The sequence below is a fragment of the Solanum lycopersicum genome, chromosome 7 (assembly GCF_036512215.1).
Source record: "Solanum lycopersicum chromosome 7, SLM_r2.1".
NCBI classification, from domain to species: domain Eukaryota; kingdom Viridiplantae; phylum Streptophyta; class Magnoliopsida; order Solanales; family Solanaceae; genus Solanum; species Solanum lycopersicum.
Genome location: NC_090806.1, coordinates 20614294 through 20635581, shown reverse-complemented (window position 1 = coordinate 20635581; position 21288 = coordinate 20614294). Strand labels below are relative to the sequence as shown.

Below are 21288 nucleotides of genomic sequence, written 5' to 3'. Positions count from 1 at the left end.
GAGATTAGAGACTATAATGCATGGCGCATAAAGAGGGTCTCAAATAAATCTCCTAGTTCCTGAACTATGTTTCCCGCATAGGAATATTAGCTAGTAGATCAACGTAGTTTCTATATTTTTTGTTTTGGTACTACCTTTGAAAATAGTCCGCCTTCTTTCGATTTAGAGCTTTATTACACGGGATTCCACACTAGCTCATGTGGTCTATGTCGGTTAGGGCAAGATGTTATGAAAAGGTAAAATGAATTAAAGGACATGAACTCTAACTTGGATAACCTAAGGGGTCTAGCCTAGTCTAGGTATGGGTATTGGGACTCTGCTTAGACATTGCACTAGTTAGCCTTAAGGGGAGTCTTAGGAGGAGGTTCTTATGTATTTTTATGTTATGACAATATATGATGTATATATGATGACCATGGCACATTGTTGATACTATATGTTGATTAGTTCATTTATGAATATGTCTTTGGTTATAATGATAATACATGATGGAATACAAGCCTAAGCGTTATGATATGTAAAGCTAGACATTGGTCATGTTTTCTTATTGAGGATACTTGATTAAGTAAGTTTATGGGGCTTTTCTTGGTTAGTGCACTTGTTGACTTGATAAGGACTTGTGAGTAGTTGTCTTGCTTATTATGACATGTTTAACTCTTATTCATTCTTGTGATATTATTCCTTGATATTAGGGTCGTATAAAGTCGTAGTTTTAGGTGTGTTGGGATAAGTATTACTTGTTGAGATAGTAAGCATGTTTGGTTGAATAATTTGACTTACTTGACTTTGCATTAAGCACTTAATGGGGTAGAATGGCATGCTTTGATACAAAGTCCCTTTTAGCATGTTTTGTTTGTGTATATGCATAAGATCTCATACTTAGTACATGTGGAGTACTAACCCCGTTTTCTTCCCTTGCCCCAAACATTTTAGGTTTCGGTCGTTGAAGAGTTCAAAAGGCGATATTGTTCAAGGCTTGGATTCTTCCTTTCTTCCAAGTGGGGTAGGTCCTCAACTTTTGAGGGCAATGTCATCTTCTAACTTTGGATTTTGTTAGGAGCTTATTGACTCTATCATTTCTTTCCTTATTATTTGAATATTGCACTTTCATATGACCTATAAATGGTCTTTTTGAATTGATGTAAGGGCTATGCTCATATTGTGATATCCGTTTAGATGGTATGAGACAAGAAGATCGTTGAGACTATTTCTATATGTGTGTGTGTGTGTGTGTGTGTGTGTTTGTGTGTGTGTTTTTGTGTGTGTATGTGTGCAATAAAAGTAGAAGTCTATGTAACCTTTCTATATAAAGGGTTTATGTATACTCAATATGAACATATATTATGTGTATGTAGAGGTCTATGTAAACCTCCTAGTAAATATAATAAGAGTTCCAAATTGTTTCACAATTTTTCTACCTATGAATGTAATGACATGAAACTAAGAGCCTATTATTAGTCCTTAAAAAGGACGACGATACAGTTACGTCTAGGGTGTAAACCCGGATGTGACAACAAGAGGCTCCAATATGTGTTCACCCAGAAGAAGCTCAATCTTAGACAAAGAAGTTGGTTCTATATACTCAAGGATTATGACATGAGTATTCTTTACCGCCCAGGTAAGGCTAATGTGGTTGTTGATGCACTAAGAAGGTTGTCCATGGGAAGTACTTCCTATGTTGAAGAAGGAAAGAGGGATTTAGCAAAAAAATGTACACTGACTTGCACGATTGGGAGTCAGACTTATGGACTCCACAGAAGGAGGCATAGTGGTGACCAATGAGGCTTAATCATCATTAGTGTCATAGGTGAAAGAGAAGCCAGATCAAGACCCTATTTTGCTAGATTTGAAGCCAAGTGTCCATAACCAAAGATTATTCCCCTTTGAACAAGGGGGAGATAGTGTGCTGAAGTACCAAGGCAGATTATATGTACCTAAGGTGGATGAAATCCAAGAGAGGATCTTGGAAGAGACTCATAACTCCAGATATTCCATTCGTTTGGGTTCCACCAAAATGTACCATGATTTGAGAGATGTATATTGGTACGAAGCATGAAGAAAGACATTGTTGAGTTTGTTGCCAAGTGTTCAAATTGTCAGCATGTGGAAGTGGAACACCAAAGGCCTAGAGGTTTAGCTCAGAATATTCAACATCCAGAATGGAAGTGGTAGATTATTAATATATAGAATTCATAACAGTCTTTCCAAGATCGCGAAGGCAACATGATTCTATTTGGGTGATTGTCGACAGAATGACAAAATCAGCCCATTTCTTGTCGGTAAATACTACCTATTCAGTTCAGGATTATGATAAGTTGTACATTCAAGAAGTGTTAAGCCTTCATGGGGTTGAACTCTCCATTTTTTCAGATAGAGGTGTACAATTTACTTGACAATTCTGGAAATCCTTACAGAATGGTTAGGTTTCAAAGGTGAATTTGAGTACTGCTTTCCATTCTCAGACAGATGAAAAAAGTGAAAGTACTATGCATACCTTAAAAGACATTTTGAGAGCTTGTGTAATCGACTTCAAGGGAAATTGGGATAATCACATACCACTCAGTGAGTGTGCTTACAACATAGTTATCATCGAGCAACCAAATGGCTCCACAAGAAGATCTTTATGAGAGAAGATGCAAATCTCCTATTGGGTGATTTGAAGTTGGCGAAGCAAGGTTAATAGGTCCAAATGTAGTTCACCAAGCTATGAAGAAGGTGAAAGTGATTCAAGAAAGGTTGAAGATAGCATAGAGTCGTCAGAAGTCCTACATAGACGTTAGAAGAAAGACATTAGAGTTTGAGGTAGATGATTGGTGTATCTTAAGGTGTCACCTATGAAAGTAATTATGAGGTTTGGTAAGAAAAACAAACTTAGTCCTCGATATTTTGGACCTTATAGAATCTCCAACAGAGTGGACAATGTGACTTATGAGTTGAATCTACCCCAAGAGTTAGCAGCGGTTCATCTGGTATCCCATATTTCTATATTGAAGAAGTGCTTTGGTGATCCTACATTGATAGTACCAATAGAAAATGTGGGGATTAAGGATAGCCTATCCTATGAAGAAGTTCCAGTTCAGATTTTGGATCGTCAAGTTTGGAAGTTGAGGACAAAAGAAGTTGATTTAGTCAAGGTCCTTTGGAGGAACCAATTTGTCGAAGAGGAGACTTGGGATGCACAGAAGGATATGAAGAAGAGACATCCACATCTCTTTGAATCCAGAGAGAATGCAAATCAAGGTACTAAATTCTCTTCTTAGCACTTGATAAGATTATATATTAACATATAATTATTTGTTGTGTTGTTGAGTGCTAAAATGATGTTACTGCCCTAGCTTTGAGAAAGAATTCTCATTCGAGAATGAATTTTCCCAAGAGGGATATATTGTAACATCTCGTATTCTAGAATGAATTAAGGTTAAGCTAAGAAAAACAAGAAGAACAAATTTGGAAATAAGTAAAGAAGTCTGGAAAATTTCCATATTTCAAAAGTGAGTTTTGGTCATTTGTCAAACAGCCATAACTTCCATCTAAGGAGGTTTTTCTGTAAGTTCGCTATATGGATGGAACGCTCGTCGAAAGATATTTCCAACAATGTGAAGTTTGTGAAATTTTGAGGTCGTATGAGAAAGATAGGACTTCTAGAAGTTGGATTGTTAAGCAGATGAAATTCCAAATCTAGATATGTTAAGAGGTTTTTGATCTTTTTATAAATTAATTATTAGTTTCGTTTTCAGAGTAACTAGTATATGTGCCTGTGCGTTGAAGGGTTAGTTAATAAATATAATTATAATATTAATCTATTGATAATTACAAAATTTAACTTATTATTAAATAATATTATCAAAGTAATGTTGCACACTAAATATGTGTAAATAATAACTTTAACAATATATTAATATCAAAAATAAATATTAAAATCTGACACATTAAACACACCAATCATCCCGAAAAAAATAAAAATCAACACGGACACACGCACGGACGCACGCACGCACGCACACACACGCACACACACACACACTCTCACACACACACATACACACACACACACACACACACACACACACATGCACACACATGCACACGCACACACACACACACAATAATTTTATGGACTGATTTTATTTGTTTTTCAATTTTGTACACCATTTATCTGAGATAAATAGTTGAACCTTCAAATACTAACAGATGTCTTGTATAATCCCATGATTATACAAAAAATAAAAGTTCCTTTCTTCTCAAGACTTATATGATAGGACAAGTAGATTTCACATTTGAGTTGCACCTATTTAGGCTCCTTATCAAACATTTAAAAACTTCCAAACTGCTATGTGATCAATGAAGAATTACAATCAATAAGCAACGGATCATATATATGATAAGTTTAATTGTTACAACACAACAAACTCTTTAATACCAAGGATAATATTAAGAAGGTTTAAAAACTTATCAATTCAAAAGCAACAAAAAAAAACATAACAAAAGAAAGGAAGAGTTCATTACGAAGTAGAATTAGAAAGAGCTCTCAATAAATATAAATTCGCCATCATTCTGTCAAAGTCATTATAGTAGAAGCAAACACATAAAGACCTTGTCTGGAGGAAATATTCATCTCCAATTTGTGAAGGAGAAAGTGCGAGCGAGTAATTCACCCACATCATATTTTTAGGATAAAAGTGAATCCTATAATTAGTAGAGCCCAATTAAATTACTATTCTTTTGTAACTCGTTCTTAGTTATGATGAAACAATGATTTCAGCAACATACATAAAGTTCACTATAACGCGCACAAAGAGTAACTGAAAAGAGAAATCTCCTCTCAAGCTTGTGCATGGGGAAAAGAAAATTTTATTTATCTGCAATATTTGATGCAAGACTTTGTAGGTCATATCAATAGTATAGCTGCAACATTTTTACCTTGTGTTATTCAAATAGTTAGCCTCTTTTATGAACGGTATAGATGCATGATTTTTCCTTGTGTCATTCATAGACTTAGCGTATTGTATAAACCGTATAACTGCAAGATTATACCTTATGTCATTCAAACAATTAGTTTAAAGCAACTTGGTTAACTAAAGCTAACAATAACTTGATAGAATATCAATACCTAATGAATATTTGTCACGACCCAAAACCGGATCGCGACTGGCACCCACACTTACCCTCCTATGTGAGCGAACCAACCAATCTAAACCTTAACATTTCAATATAATATCAACAGAAAGTAATGCTTAAGACTTAACTCATTAATAAAATCAATAACTATTATTATCCCCAAAATCTGGAAGTCATCACCACAAGAACATCTATGATCAAATTACTAAACTAAGAGTATTCTAAGAAGCTAAAACAAATGAAAGCTAGTCCATGCCGGAACTTCAAGGCATCAAAACATGAAGAGGAAGATCCAGTCCAAGCTAGAAGCATTAGCTCACCCTGATATCTGGAGTAATGAAGACTGGCTAGAGTTACTGTTGAGTCGAAGATGACGGCACGTTTGCTGCACTCCACAAATAACAAGAAGAAAACAATAAAAGTAGGGGTCAGTACAAAACATGGGTACTGAGTAGATATCATCGGCCAACTCGAAATAGAAAACAATATATATAAAGCAATATCATAAAATCAACTATGATACTCAACATGTAGCAACAACAAGTACTATATCATTAACAATTACCGTCAAGTTCACACATGAGGACTCAAGCCTCAATACCATACTCATTTGGGAATTAGATTCATTAAATTGAGTATATTAGCATCTTGCAAGATTCATTATATTTATTCCCCTCATGTCGGTACGTGACACTTCGATCCATATACTATCCTGGTGTCGAAACGTGACACTCCGATCCTCATTCTATCCTGGTACCGGAACGTGGCACCCGATCCATATACTATCCTGGTATCGGAACGTGACACTCCGATCCTCATTCTATCCTGGTACCGGAACGTGGCACCCGATCCATATACTATCCTGGTGTCGGAACATGACACTCCGATCCTCATTCTATCCTGGTACCGAAATATGGCACCTGATCCATATACTATCCTGGTGTCGCAACGTGACACTCCGATCCTCATTCTATCCTGGTACCGAAACGTGGCACCCGATCCTCTATCTCTATTCTGGTACCGGAACGTGGCACCCGATCCCCTAATCTCACCACTTTCGTTCATCAAGCCTTCTTTTATACCAAGTCATCATCATTAACAAAGTAGATTAGGGTTTCTTTTCAAGATTTGGGATTCAATAGCTTCATCATGCTTATTTATTCATAATTACATAATCACATCATTCATGCAAGCATACAATTAAGCATATAGAAGGGTTTACAATACTACTAACACATATCATTCGCTATTAAGAGTTTACTACGAATAGCATGAAAATAACCATAACCTACCTCCACCGAAGACTAGTGATCAAGCAAGAATTTCCCAAAGCCTTGTGTTTTTCCTCTTCGTTCGTCTCTCTCTATCGATTCTCCTTCTCTCTCTTTCTGTTCTTTTCTTTTTCTTATTCAAACCCTCTTTCTTTTACCCTAATTAGTATATAATTAAGAATAAAAGATGACAATAATAACCCACTAATTAACTTAAGGTTACCTCTTTTAACCCCCAAGTAATTAGACTTATTAACATTAACCCTCTAACTTTATATTTAAAGTAGAAATAGTATAAAACGTCCCTTAAAACGTGTAAAGAAATCCGATCCAGACTAGGATTTCGCAGTCTGTGACGGCCCGTCGCGCCTGTGACGGTCCGTCCTGCTGCCCGTCACAGAGTTCAGAGACTCAATTTCTCTGAAGAGTCTATGACGGTCCGTCACACCTGTGACGGTCCATCCTGCCATTCCGTCACGAAGTTCAGAGAGTCGATTTTCAGTACCCAATTTCAGATTTTCTAAGTGTTTTGAAACGAGACCCTGCGACGGTCCGTCGTGCCCATGACGGTCCGTCGTGGGGTTCATCGCCTCAGCCTATTTTTCCAGAAATAAAATCCGCTGCTCAAAACGACTAAACAGGTCATTACAATAGATACCAATTTACCCATCGTTCGTCCTCGAACGATCAAGAAGAAGGAAAACAAGGGCGAAAAGGAGTACCTGAATCTGTAAACAGATGTGGGTATCTTTCTCGCTTATCTGCCTCCTTCTCCCAAGTGGCTTCTTCAACGGGTCGATTCTTCCATTGAACTTTGATTGATGCGATCCCTTGATCTCAACTTGCAAATTTCTCTATCTAGAATGGCAACAGGTTCCTCCTCATAAGACAAATTCTCATCAAGAAAAACTGAATCCCAACGGATAATGTAGTTTCCATCCCCATGGTATCTTTTCAACATCGACACATGGAATACCGGATGTACTCCGGACAGCCCTGGAGGCAAGGCTAACTCATAAGTCACCTCCCCTACTCGCTTAAGTACTTCAAATGGACCAATATACCTTGGGCTAAGTTTACCTCGCTTACCAAACCGCATCACCCCTTTCATTGGCGAAACCTTCAACAAGACTTGTTCACCCTCCATAAACTCCAAGTCTCTAACCTTCCGATCTGCATACTCCTTTTGTCTACTTTGCGCCGCTAGAAGCTTTTCTTGAATAGATTTCACTTTATCTAACGATTCCCTCAGAAGGTCAGTACCCCAAGGTCTAACTTCAAATGCATCAAACCAACCAATGGGGGACCTACACTTCCTACCATACAATGCTTCAAATGGAGCCATATCAATGCTTGAGTGATAGCTATTGTTGTAGGATAACTCTACTAAGGGTAAGAAGCTATCCCACTGACCACCAAATTCTATCACACATGCGCGAAGCATATCCTCCAACACTTGAATCGTTCGCTCAGACTGACCATCGGTCTGAGGATGGAACGCAGTACTAAGGTCCAACCTAGTACCCAATTCCGCATGCAATGTTTTCCAAAACTTAGAAGTAAACTGCGTACCTCTATCTGATATGATGGAGAGTGGAACCCCATGCAACCGAACAATTTCTGAGACATAGATTTTGGCTAACTTCTCTGCATTGTAAGTCACCTTGACCGGAATGAAATGAGCAGACTTAGTTAACCTATCAACAATCACCCAAATAGAGTCATACTTACCCATTGTCCTTGGAAGACCAACCACGAAATCCATTGCGATCCTTTCCCACTTCCATTCAGGAATGGGCATTCTCTGAAGTGTTCCTCCGGGCCTCTGGTGTTCATACTTTACTTGTTGACAGTTTGGACATTTGGCAAATAAATCCACAATATTACGCTTCATTCTACTCCACCAAAAGTGTTGCTTTAGGTCACGATACATCTTGGTTGCACCAGGATGTATAGAATACCTTGAACTATGAGCCTCTGTCAGAATAGTGTTGATCAAATCGTCAACTCGGGGTACACATACCCTTCCCTTGATTCTCAAAACACCTTCCTCATCGATTTGTGCTTCCTTAGCCTCTCCTCGCAATACCTTATCTTGGATTCTACTTAGTTTCTCATCATCAAACTGTTTTCCCTTAATCTTGTCGAGAAAAGAAGATCTTGCCTCCACACAAGCCAATAATCCTCCCTTCTCGTTTACTTCTAATCTCATCAAGTCGTTAGCTAGAGTCTGAACCTCTCTAGCCAATGGACGTCTGGAAACTTGCAAGTGAGCTAGACTTCTCATGCTCCCTGCCTTTCTACTTAAGGCGTCTGCCACAACATTAGCCTTCCCCGGATGATACAAAATAGTGATGTCGTAGTCCTTCAGTAGTTCCATCCATCTCCTCTCAAGTTCAAATCTTTCTGAGTAAAGACATACTGTAGGCTATGATGATCCGTATAGACCTCACACTTAACCCCATATAAATAGTGTCTCCATTGCTTTAATGCAAACACTACCGCGACCAATTCCAAATCATGAGTTGGATAGTTACGTTCATGCACTTTTAATTGTCTTGAAGCATAAGCAATCACATTCTTCTCTTGCATTAGCACTGCACCCAAACCCGAATAGGATGCATCACAATAGACAATGAAGTTCTTACCCTCCACTGGCAAGGCAAGGATGGGTGCAGTAGTCAACAAAGTCTTGAGCTTCTGAAAGCTTTCCTCACATTCGTCCGACCATACAAATGGAACGTTCTGCTTAGTCAAGTTCGTCAATTGGGAAGCAATGGAAGAGAATCCCTTGACGAATCGACGGTAATAGCTCGCTAACCCAACAAAGCTCCTTATTTCTGACACATTAGTAGGTCTTACCCAATTCTTCACTGTCTCAATCTTAGAAGGATCCACCATCACTCCATCCTTAGAAACTACATGCCCCAAGAAGGACACTGCATCTACCCAAAACTCACACTTAGAGAACTTGGCATAAAGCTTTTTCCCCCTCAACATTTCCAATACCATTCTCAAATGCTCCTCATGTTCCTCCTTACTTTTAGAGTATATCAGTATATCATCAATAAATACGATCACAAAGAGATCCAAATATGGCTTAAAAATCCCGTTCATCAAGCTCATGAAAGCAGCGGGGGCATTCGTAAGACCAAAAGACATCACTACAAATTCGTAATGCCCATACCTGGTTCGAAAAGCAATCTTTGGCACGTCCGCTGTCCGTATTTTCAATTGATGATAACCAGATCTCAAGTCAATCTTAGGGAAGACACAAGCACCTTGTAACTGATCGAACAAGTCATCAATGCGGGGAAGAGGATACTTTTTTCTTAATAGTTACCTTGTTCAACTGCCGGTAGTATATGCACATCCGAAAACTCTTATCCTTCTTCTTCACAAATAAAACCGGAGCACCCCAAGGAGATGCACTTGGTCTAATGAAGCCTTTGCTCAACAACTCTTGAAGTTGGGCCTTTAACTCTCTCAATTCGGCGGGAGCCATTTTATAAGGGGGTATAGAAATGGGGCGAGTAACCAGTTCAAGATCAATACAGAAGTCAATATCCCTATCCGGTGGCATACCAGGAAGATCTGCAGGGAACATATCCAAAAACTCACGGACTACCAAAACTGACTCAATCGAGGGTACTTGGGTAGTGTCATCCTTGAGATGTGCCAAGAAAGCTAAACACCCTTTACTAACCATTTTCTTAGCACGAAGAAAGGAGATGATACGCACCGGATTGGAAGTGTAGTCACCCTCCCACACTAACGGATCTGTCCCAGGCTTGGCTAACGTCACCGTTTTAGCATTACAATCCAAGATCGCAAATTGCGGAGAAAGCCAAGTCATACCCAGAATTACATCAAAATCAATCAATTCTAAGATAACCAAATCTACATAAGAGTTGCTCCCCACAAAGTTCACCAAACAAGACCTATATACCTTTTCAACTACCACAGACTCACCCACCAGAGTAGAAACACGAATAGGCATGTCAAGTAATTCACAACGTAAATTTAGACCATTAACAAATGAGGAAGATACATAAGAAAATGTGGATCCAGGATCAAACAATACAGAAGCCATGCAATCACAAATCAAAAGATTACCTGTGATGACAACATCTGATGTCTCCACTTCAGATCTCCCAGGAAAAGCGTAGCAATGGGCCCCATTACTTGTCTGTCCGTTGCCCCTACCATGTTGTGATTTAGTGGCTCCAGTCTGCCCATCACCCCGGCCGTTTTGGTGACCACCATTACGTCGACCACCGCGTCCTCCAGAATGACGGCCTCTTCCATAACCATCTCTACCTCTAGCTATTGGGGGTCGGTAACTCTGTTTTGGACAATATCTCTTAATATGTCCAATCTCCCCACATCCATAGCACTCTGTGGGTTCATGCATAGGTCTCTCAGGGAAGTGTTGACCGGTCTGAGGTGGACCCCCAACTACAGTCTGTAGTGAAGACTGAATCGGTCGGACTGAGTAACCTCCGGAACCCTGTCCTCTAGGGTAAGAACCATTAAACTCACCTCCCTTTCGAAACCTTTTTGATGTCGATGTCGAGGTGAAGTCATCGGGCTTCACTCCTTCAACCTCTATCACGAAGTCTACCACTTCTTGGAAGGATTTTACGGTAGCCGCTACCTGTAAGGCCGAAATCCGTAACTCTGACCTCAATCCCTTCACAAACCGGCGAATCCGCTCTTGTGGACTGAAACAAAGTTGAGTGGCATACCTGGATAGTGCGCGAAACCTAGCCTCATATGCATTAACCGACATCCTATCTTGTTCTAGGCTCAAGAACTCATCCCTTTTTCCTATCCCTCAAAGTTCGGGGGACATACTTCTCCATAAACAAGCTAGAGAATGAGGCCCAAGTCATAGGTGGTGCCTCTGTTGGTTGACACTCAATATGTGACCCGCCACCACATTTTGGCGTTCCCTTGAAACTGATAAGTCACAAACTCCACACCAAACCGTTCTACTATACCTATCTTGTGTAGTAGCTCGTGACAGTCAACCAGAAAATCATAAGCATCCTTCGATTCAGCACCCTTGAAGACCGGAGGTTTCAATTTCAAGAACTTACTGAAAAGTTCATGCTGATCATTTGTCATTATAGGCCCAGTAGTTAGACGTGGAAACGTGCCTATGTCCAATGAGGCATCCATACGAGGAGCCATAGTGGCCGCATGTTGTACCTCTGAAACTGGAGGTGTTGGTGCAGAAAACACTGGAGGTGCCTGACCCTGATCGGACAACTAACTAAGATAAGCGAGCACCTGATTTATCATCTCTAGGGTAGGCTGGGGTGGCAATCCCTCATTCTGCACTTGTTCATTTTCCCCATCCTCCCCTTCTCTTATTACTTCCTCAGTCGGTGGAGGAGTCACTGCCCTAGTATCAGATGGGCTAGGTGCCCGTCCTCTTCCCCTAGAGGACGTCCTCCCACGACCTCTACCACGGCCTCTTGCCGCTGCTCTTCCTAGAGCTACAGCCCCAGTGGCTGGCTCAGACGCACCCTGTCCCGCTGGTGCTGGTGTTGGTATTGGCGTAGTCGTTGCTCTAGTTCTAACCATCTGCGAAATAGAGTGAAGATGGTCAGATACAAATTTGTATCACCTAGATACCAATTGGACCCAAGTAATAGCACGAAAGAAGAAAGAAAGAATGGAATTTTCCTAAAGTCTTATAGGCTCTTAAAGAAAAGTAAAGGTGTCCCCCCTACCGTTCCTTAAGACTCTACTAGACTCGTTCTTGTGTGATGAGACCAATGAACCTAATGCTCTGATACCAAGTTTGTCACGACCCAAAACCGGATCGCGATTGGCACCCACACTTACCCTGCTATGTGAGTGAACCAACCAATCTAAACCTTAACATTTCAATATAATATCAACAGAAAGTAATGCGGAAGACTTAACTCATTAATAAAATCAATAACTATTATTATCCCCAAAATCTGGATGTCATCACCACAAGAACATCTATGATCAAATTACTAAACTAAGAGTATGCCGGAACTTCAAGGCATCAAGATATGAAGAGGAAGATCCAGTCCAAGCTAGAAGCATTAGCTCACCCTGATATCCGGAGTAATGAAGACTGGCTAGAGTTACTGTTGAGTCGAAGATGACGGCACGTTTGCTGTACTCCACAAATAACAAGAAGAAAACAATAAAAGTAGGGGCCAGTACAAAACATGGGTACTGAGTAGATATCATCGGCCAACTCGAAATAGAAAACAATATATATAAAGTAATATCATAAAATCAACTATGATACTCAACATGTAGCAACAATAAGTACTATATCATTAACAATTACCGTCAAGTTCACACATGAGGACTCAAGCCTCAATACCATACTCATTTGGGAATTAGATTCATTAAATTGAGTATATTAGCATCTTGCAAGATTCATTATATTTATTCCCCTCGTGTCGGTATGTGACACTCCGATCCATATACTATCCTGGTGTCGGAACGTGACACTCCGATCCTCATTCTATCCTGGTACCGGAACATGGCACCCGATCCATATACTATCCTGGTGTCGGAACGTGACACTCCGATCCTCATTCTATCCTGGTACCGGAACGTGGCACCCGATCCATATACTATCCTGGTGTCGGAACATGACACTCCGATCCTCATTCTATCCTGGTACCGGAACGTGGCACCCGATCCATATACTATCCTGGTGTCGGAACGTGACACTCCGATCCTCATTCTATCCTGGTACCGGAACGTGGCACCCGATCCATATACTATCCTGGTGTCGGAACATGACACTCCGATCCTCATTCTATCCTGGTACCAGAACGTGGCACCCGATCCATATACTATCCTGGTGTCGGAACGTGACACTCCGATCCTCATTCTATCCTGGTACCGGAACGTGGCACCCGATCCTCTATCTCTATACTGGTACCGGAACGTGGCACCTGATCCCCTAATCTCACCACTTTCGTTCATCAAGCCTTCTTTTATACCAAGGCATCATCATTAACAAAGTAGATTAGGGTTTCTTTTCAAGATTTGGGATTCAATAGCTTCATCATGCTTATTTATTCATAATTACATAATCACATCATTCATGCAAGCATACAATTAAGCATATAGAAGGGTTTACAATACTACTAACACATATCATTCGCTATTAAGAGTTTACTACGAATAGCATGAAAATAACCATAACCTACCTCCACCGAAGACTAGTGATCAAGCAAGAATTTCCCAAAGCCTTGTGTTTTTCCTCTTCGTTCGTCTCCGTCTATCAATTCTCCTTCTCTCTCTTTCTGTTCTTTTCTTTTTCTTATTCAAACCCTCTTTCTTTTACCCTAATTAGTACATAATTAAGAATAAAAGATGACAATAATAACCCACTAATTAACTTAAGGTTACCTCTTTTAACCCCCAAGTAATTAGACTTATTAACATTAACCCTCTAACTTTATAATTAAAGTACAAATAGTCCAAAACGTCCCTTAAAACGTGTAAAGAAATCCGACCCAGACTGGGATTTCGCAGTCTATGACGGCCCGTCGCGCCTGCGACGGTCCGTCCTGCTGCCCGTCACAGAGTTCAGAGACTCAATTTTTCTGAAGAGTCTGTGATGGTCCGTCATACCTGTGACAGTCCGTCCTGCCATTCCGTCACGAAGTTCAGAGAGTCGATTTTCAGTACCCAATTTCAGATTTTCTAAGTGTTTTGAAACGAGACCCTGCGACGGTCCGTCGTGCCCATGACGGTCCGTCGTGGGGTTCGTCGCCTCAGCCTATTTTTCCAAAAATAAAATCCGCTGCTCAAAACGACTAAACAGGTCGTTACAATATTGTAGAAGAAATAATCACCTATCAATGTAATCAAGAACTTGAAAGAAGAATGTGCATGTAGACAGGATAGTCTTTGATTATCTGCAGGGGTTTGGCATCAGGTTTCCTAACCTACCTAAGACACAGAGATTAAGCAACGCGCAACAATGAAACTCAACTTAAACTCCACAAAATCATACAACTAATAGAAATAACTGAGGAGATAACAAAACTTTAAGAATTATTTAGCCAAATAAATTGATATTGGGACCGACTATATTACCAAAATGAATTTTGGCTAGTTAACAATTCTCGTGATCAAATGAGGATTGTGGAAGTAAAAATGCCTTCAAAATTAGTTTTTGGAATTCATCAATGTTGTAGCTCATTCAACGACCCTTCTGAAAGTACTCCAGTTGAATTTTTTTAGTATTGAGAATAAGCTAAGAAGGAATACAAAGAATTTAAGGCAACAAAATTACTGATCTCAATAGAAAATTAGTGATTGAAAATGACAAGCTCAACTAATAAAAAACTACCAAGATGAATATCTAACATGAGATTTGTCTTCTATACATATGTAGGAAGCATAAAAAAATAAAAGACAAATATACCGGCTCAAAATGTTCAGAATCATAACAATAGTATGGCAAGCATTCTCCCATGTTCTTCTTCAGAAGGAAGATGTCTGAAAGATAATAAAAAGCAGAGGATCATTTCTCCACACATCATCTATTTTCACCTTTTACTCATTTTAATTTGAAGTACAAACATCATATGAAAGAGTTACTTTCAATTGTTTTTGTAGGCAAAGGAGAAACATATTAAGATGGCATAAGAGAAGATCAAGAAATATATGAAGTCGGAACTCTAAAATAAATATCTTTAATCACGACGGAAAAATTAAAATATATTATAATTTATATTCTTTCCCAATGGATTGGTGTGTATTAATCTTTTCTCTTTCAATCCTACAATATATTATTTTTGCAATGCACAAACACATATGTAATAAATCTTTGAAAAAATATAAGTAAAGAACATTTATGAACTCAATCACAAGTTGCACTGTACTAATTGATGATAGTTAAATCATTTCAACAGACATTTAGGCTATATCAATTCTACTTTGTGCAGGTGAAGATGGGATTTTCAATCGATCCAAAGCAAATTAAACATTGAAGTTAATATTTATAATACTTGTGATACGGCAAAAGAGTATGGGATCGCCTGTTATGGCTTCAAGTATAAATTAAAGGGTAATCTGCCATTTGAATTGCTCGACCAAGAGATGCATCCAATTTTTCGTACACTATTGATTTTCTCAGAGAAAAAAGAAAATCAACATTATAGCCTCAGAATTTTCACACCAATTATTATTAGTAAATACTACTAATGAGATTGATTCTCTGTTTTGGTTTGAGAATTTTTTGAGAAAGTAAGCTAAGATTAAGGGACGGTTTGGTAGTTGAAGAACTTAAAATATCAATAGAATTTATATTTATCACAACAAGAATTGTAATCACGGGCATTGCAGAGAGAGGAGCAACATATCTTTGAAGTTTTCCCCGTTACTCTCTACAATCCTCATTATTTGGCTCTGAATCTAAGATAAGTCTTTTTCCTTTAATGGAAAGATTCTCATGTGTTTATCAACCTATGAATTCAACAACTGTAATGTTCAAAGAAATTTATAGTAGCAAATGAAACATTGAGGCTCAGATCTGTAATACTCACAACTCGGCAAGAGTGACTGGATTCACCTCAATGGTTGCAAGCACCAATTGCAGGGTCACTTTTCCTCCAAGTTAACAAACCAAGATACTTGTCAAATCTCTCCTCCAATATCAATTTGGTGAGAGAAAGAAGAAAATCGCCATAATAGCACTGAAATTTTGGCAACAATTATTACTAGTAGTACTATTACTGATGTTCCGCACTTTAGGATTGAAAGTTCTATAGAATAATCAAAGATTAAGAGATCTCTCTTAAGATGTTTAAATAGGAAAGGGGATATCAAATTTTTGTTTATTTTTCATATAATAAAGAAGGAATTACAGACATTAAAGAGAGGAAGCAACAATAGCCCCCTTTTCCAACTTTCTCCTCCACTTTCGGATAATTTTCGTTCTTTCAGCTTTGATTTGTGTTGTGTGATGAAGAGGAAAAACAATATCCTGACTATTCTAGTTCTAGTGGAAAGGTGTGGAAGTTGTAGGGATTTTTTCTTTCTGGAGGAAGATAAAACTTGACTTGAAAGTGATGGACTACGTGTCCATTTGGTTTTAGGATAAAAGACACGTCTTACTAAATGCTTGAAAAGTCAAATATATCCTCAAATTGAAATTTATTGACATTAAGTTGCCATTTTGAATAAGCTCTTTCTATAATAGTAGAAATATATATATATATATATATATATATATATATATATATATATATATAAAGTATTTGTTCCCTAATTATTTGCTCTTTATACATGTACAATAAATATATTTTTAAGTAATTATCTTTATGTAAATATTTCTTTAACGTATTAATTTAGATAAAATTTATGAAGGAATTTATTTGAAAACTAATACGCAAATAGATACTAGTTGAATAATTATAAACAAATATCAATGATTCATAAATAGTTAAAAGTGATTGAATTTTCTTTTAAGTGTGATTAAAAATAGGCCAAGAAAAATATAAACTTCATCATTTATTTCGATATAATATAGTGTTGGGGTTTTTTTTGTTTTAAACAGTTATTTTTTTGAAAAAACATCGCTTACCTATATTTTAGGAACTATTACTCCATCCATAGCACAAAATTACTCTCTCCGTCCACAATTATTTGGTAGGTATACTAAAAATAGATGTCAAAAATTAATTATCAATTCAAATAATCAAGAAACAATAAATCATTTTTTCCCAAATTCGCCCTTAATGAAAATGTATTCTAATTAAAAAGTTAGGTAGACTTTTGATATTCTTGATAGAATTATATTAGTCAAACTACACATTGTATTAAATTTTCTTAAGGGTGTGCATGACCTTAACATGACAAATAATTATGGACGGAGGAAGTAAAACACAAAAATATTTACATAATTGTAAGGCAATCCCACTATTTGTAAAATATTGGAACGTCATTACACCTCTTTTATTATTTTTGGTATAAATATAATTTTATAGTTTAATATTATATTTAATCAGTTCCCAATTGGTTGGCTTCAGGTAAAATAAATTTGAATAAGTTTTTGTTTTACTGATGATTCACAATCATTGTTATTTTTTTTATTTCCTAATTTTTTTAATTTCATATTAATAAAAATTTGGTATTTCAAGGTTTTTTTTTTTCATAATTCATGTTTTTTAAATGTAAGATAAACACGAATAAAATAAAAAGTTATCTGCATGGATTTTTATTGATTATAGGTTTGTGTAGTAATAGAAAGGTATGTGAACTGTTACAAAAGTGTTTTTTCTTTTCTTTTAACATATTCATTTATAGAAAGTAATGGAGCAAATATTTAAGTAGAGTCACAACAAAATAATTTATGTCAATTCAAATTTGAAAAGAAGATTTACTGTGCATGTGGTGCAGTTTTTTTTTTTCCATTATTTTTAATAATTCTAAATTCCGTTTTGGAGCATTTTCTAAAATTTTAAAAATTAGCTTAAATTAATAGGAATTAATATATTATTATTATTTAAATTATATTATTAGTAGTAGAAATTAAAAAAATAACTTTTTAGAAAAAATGAAAGACAAATTATATCAACTATTACATGTAGTCCTAGGGTATGTAGTTTAAAAAGGTTTATAAAGAATAGGGTTTGTAGTCCTAGGCTGTATAGTTCCCTTTTTTGTTGGAAGTTATCATATTTTATTTTTTAATTATTTAAAATTATTTTATAGAATTATTTGAATTTCGAATTGAGAATATGAACGGTAAATAACTGTTTATTTATCTTACCCTTCTTCAAACTAATCATATATTTAATTATTCAATTCAACTTCGTTGTTATCCAAATATAGCTAGTATAAATTTGAATGACATATTAGTTAGTTTCTACAATAATTATTTGATTTGAATTTTAAAATATCCTACTTTTAAATATATTTAAAAATATAAATGCAAATTGTTAAATAATAATAATTATTATAAATGTTTATTTCTTAAAGTTCAATATTAAAATTCCCCCTAAAACTTGATAGTCTTTATTGTTATAAAAATATATGTATCAGAGTGAATGTCTAATTGTGTAGAGTCCTTATAGGATATGGTCACGAATACTTGGGGACCAAGTAAGTAAATTTTCTTGTACTACTTGTTGGAAAGACAAGCTAATTGTGAGACCATCATAAACAAAATTTGAGATTGAATTCTCTGCGTTCTGGGAACGTATACAGATATTTGTGGAACTAGTCATCCACCTAGTGGATTGTTTAGATATTGAATGGTCCTAATAAATGTTTCTACTATATATATGTCTCATGTGTACCTGTTATTATCTCGCAACTTGATGTTTGCAAAAATGTTGGCACAAATAATATATTTATATGCACAATTTTCTTCAGATTAGTTCATTCAATGATGGGATCACGACTCTCCTAGAGGGGGAAGTATTTGAAAAGAAATAAATATGGAAATTACTCTTGGATTAGTAAAATTGGAATTTACTCATATAATAGTAAATGAGAAATTTATTAAAGCAAAAGACATATGACGTAGTAAACTTGAAATTTACGAGTACTAATAATTTTATTAGTTGGCATGAATAATTTTGTTATCCCAAAAATGTACATATTGAGTAATGAACATACATTGAAAAAGTAGAAGATTCTTCAAGAATTCTTTATGTTGCTTGTTCTCGTGATAAAGTTGATTGGATCAACTAAAGTTGAGACTAAATCCCTAAATTCTGAAAAGTATAAAAGGTGAAAATGAACCCGTTCTCCTATCATATGATATGATAAAAAGATGTCTTAATAAGATAATCACATGTGCGTTTGTTGTCAACTTACAGTTTGACATTCACAAAATTGTTTGTCCAAAAATAATAGATTTAAGAGCACAATTTAAGAATATGTAGTTGAGACAATTTATTTTGATAATATTGATAAATACTCAAGATGATTTGACACTAAATGTCTCAAATAGTAAAATCATTGTTTATGAAAATAAAACTTCAAATGTTGATATGATATACGATATTGCATACAAAAGTAATTGTACACATTAGACCGATAAATTATGATCAAATTTTCTTTCAATTGATTTATTTATGGTCGGAGACCAAATATTTTTCATCTGATTATTTTGATATATGGTATATAATCAATGAATTTACATTGATGCACAAGGATAGATTCTCCAAAGATTGAGATATATGTTAGTTTGTTCAATATAAAGGGGAGATTACAAGCAACACAAGTGTTGTAAATACTCTTATTGAATGTTTCTTAAGGATAGAGTCTACGACATGCATAAAGCATGATATATTAATCAATTCTAAATAAAATAATCCTTGAAAAAGGGGAGGATCAAAGAATCTAAATGACCATAATAAGGAGACAATGTGTTGGTGATGAGCCTACGACATAACATTTTATAAAATCTGATGAGAGGGATAGCTACCTAAAAATAATAAAGTGATGAGGTCTTAACAAGTTATGTAGTATTGGAAATCAAACATAACGATATATCATTAAAGATATCTTTGATACGATACACAGTATGGTAAAAGATTATGAGGATATAAATTCTACATCTATTAAAATATGCTGAAGTAGAAACAATTATCAAGTGAAAAGTGAAATGATGCACCTTGGTAAGCGTAAAACTTATTTGACTTGCAATCTAGGCCCTAGAAGATGTCATACATCTAATATTGAATGTTGTTACTTGACAAAATTGATATGAAAATATATCAATGGGTTCAAAATCTAAAGCATATACAAGTTTTTGGAAAACTTGTTTATCATTCTTATAAGGATTAAATAGATTCAAAATGTCTAGAGCATATACAAGTGTTATTCTGCAAGTTGATAGCTAGAATTGAAACTCTTGGCAATAGATTATTTACTAAAAGAAGTTGAAGTAAGGAACTTGTAGAAATCTTTGACCCAGACGGGAAGATATATAAAAGCAAATAGAAGAAAGCATATTTCATCCAGGTTTTTCGACACTCATAAGCTCCCAAGAATGGTGATATCGACATGCAATAGGTCTATTCAAGTAATATTATTGTTGATTTATTCATCAAGTCTCTACCAACTACAAGTTTTAAGAAGATGGTGAACAAGCTTGGAAAACGAAGATTCTAGTCTCCAAATTGATGTTGTGATTAGGGGGAGTTAATACGTGATGTACTCTTTTTCCCTCACAAGGTTTTGTCCCATTTAGCTTTCCTTGTAAGGTTTATAATGAGGTATCCATAATGCGTATTATTATATATGTGTACTCTTTTTCCTCACTAGATCTTTTTTCCCATTGAGTTTTTACCTAGTAAGGTTTTAACGAGGCACATAATTTACCGACATTCAAGTGGGAGTGTTATAAACAATTTGTATTATACTTAATGTCTAATTATGTGGAGTCCTTTTAGGATATGGTTAGGAATCCTACATGGGAACAATGTTAAGTTTGCCCTATAAATAAAGGATTTTCCTTCATTGTAAAGAAGATCAATGAATCATGAATATACTTCTAGATGAATAAGAAATTTTTTATACTTTTCTCTACTTTATTCATCTTCTAATTTCATATAATTTCATAACAGTATGAAAATATGTTGTCCATAATTACATTTATCATCATATTTTTTTATAAAACAAACACAATACATCAAAATGTAAATATTTTGATTTGTGCATTTTGAAGTCAAAATTGCTGAATTAAGATATTATTATTTTGATTGCTCAGTAAAAAGGAAATAAACAATTACTATAATTGCATGATAATAATAATAATTTTTATTCATTGAAAATCAATTAATTGAAAAAGAAATAATCTTACATATGATTAAACTCTCTCGCTTTGTTGATTATTTATTGTGTTTGAATGCATGTTCACTGG

General features: G+C 36.1%; 2 protein-coding genes across 7 annotated transcripts; one reads left to right on the top strand and one right to left on the bottom strand.

The window, feature by feature from the left end:
* The first annotated feature begins 2846 nt into the window (after positions 1 to 2846).
* On the top strand, positions 2847 to 3260 carry LOC138337352 (uncharacterized). Its single transcript, XM_069287262.1, has one exon. The coding sequence runs from the start codon at positions 2847 to 2849 to the stop codon at positions 3258 to 3260; it is 414 nt and encodes a 137-aa protein (XP_069143363.1).
* Positions 3261 to 4581: 1321 nt separating this feature from the next.
* Positions 4582 to 16495, bottom strand: LOC104648218 (uncharacterized). 6 transcript variants are annotated; one of them, XM_069286758.1, is made up of 5 exons: positions 15956 to 16495; positions 14833 to 14906; positions 10506 to 12549; positions 5439 to 5503; positions 4582 to 5020 (listed from the first exon to the last, which is right to left on the bottom strand). In XM_069286758.1, exons 3-4 carry the CDS (start codon positions 11179 to 11181, stop codon positions 5472 to 5474), a joined length of 708 nt encoding a protein of 235 aa, XP_069142859.1. In that variant the 5' UTR covers positions 11182 to 12549; positions 14833 to 14906; positions 15956 to 16495; the 3' UTR covers positions 4582 to 5020; positions 5439 to 5471. The 6 variants fall into 6 exon arrangements, 5 of the variants coding, with proteins under 5 accessions (XP_069142859.1, XP_069142860.1, XP_069142862.1 ...); XM_069286759.1 differs by lacking the exon at positions 4582 to 5020 and having other exon boundaries at positions 5250 to 5503; positions 15956 to 16105; positions 16281 to 16454; XM_069286761.1 differs by lacking the exon at positions 4582 to 5020 and having other exon boundaries at positions 5250 to 5503; positions 15982 to 16105; positions 16281 to 16454.
* Between the last annotated feature and the right edge of the window lie 4793 nt (positions 16496 to 21288).

Coding starts and splice junctions, on each gene's coding strand:
- LOC138337352 (XM_069287262.1), top strand. CDS start 2,847: ATGAGGTTTGGTAAGAAAAACAAACTTAGTCCTCGATATTTTGGACCT.
- LOC104648218 (XM_069286758.1), bottom strand. CDS start 11,181: ATGTCGGTTAATGCATATGAGGCTAGGTTTCGCGCACTATCCAGGTAT. Junction 5,504..10,505: donor ATCAGATGTTGTCATCACAG/GTAATCTTTTGA, acceptor TGTGGAGTGCAG/CAAACGTGCCGTCATCTTCG.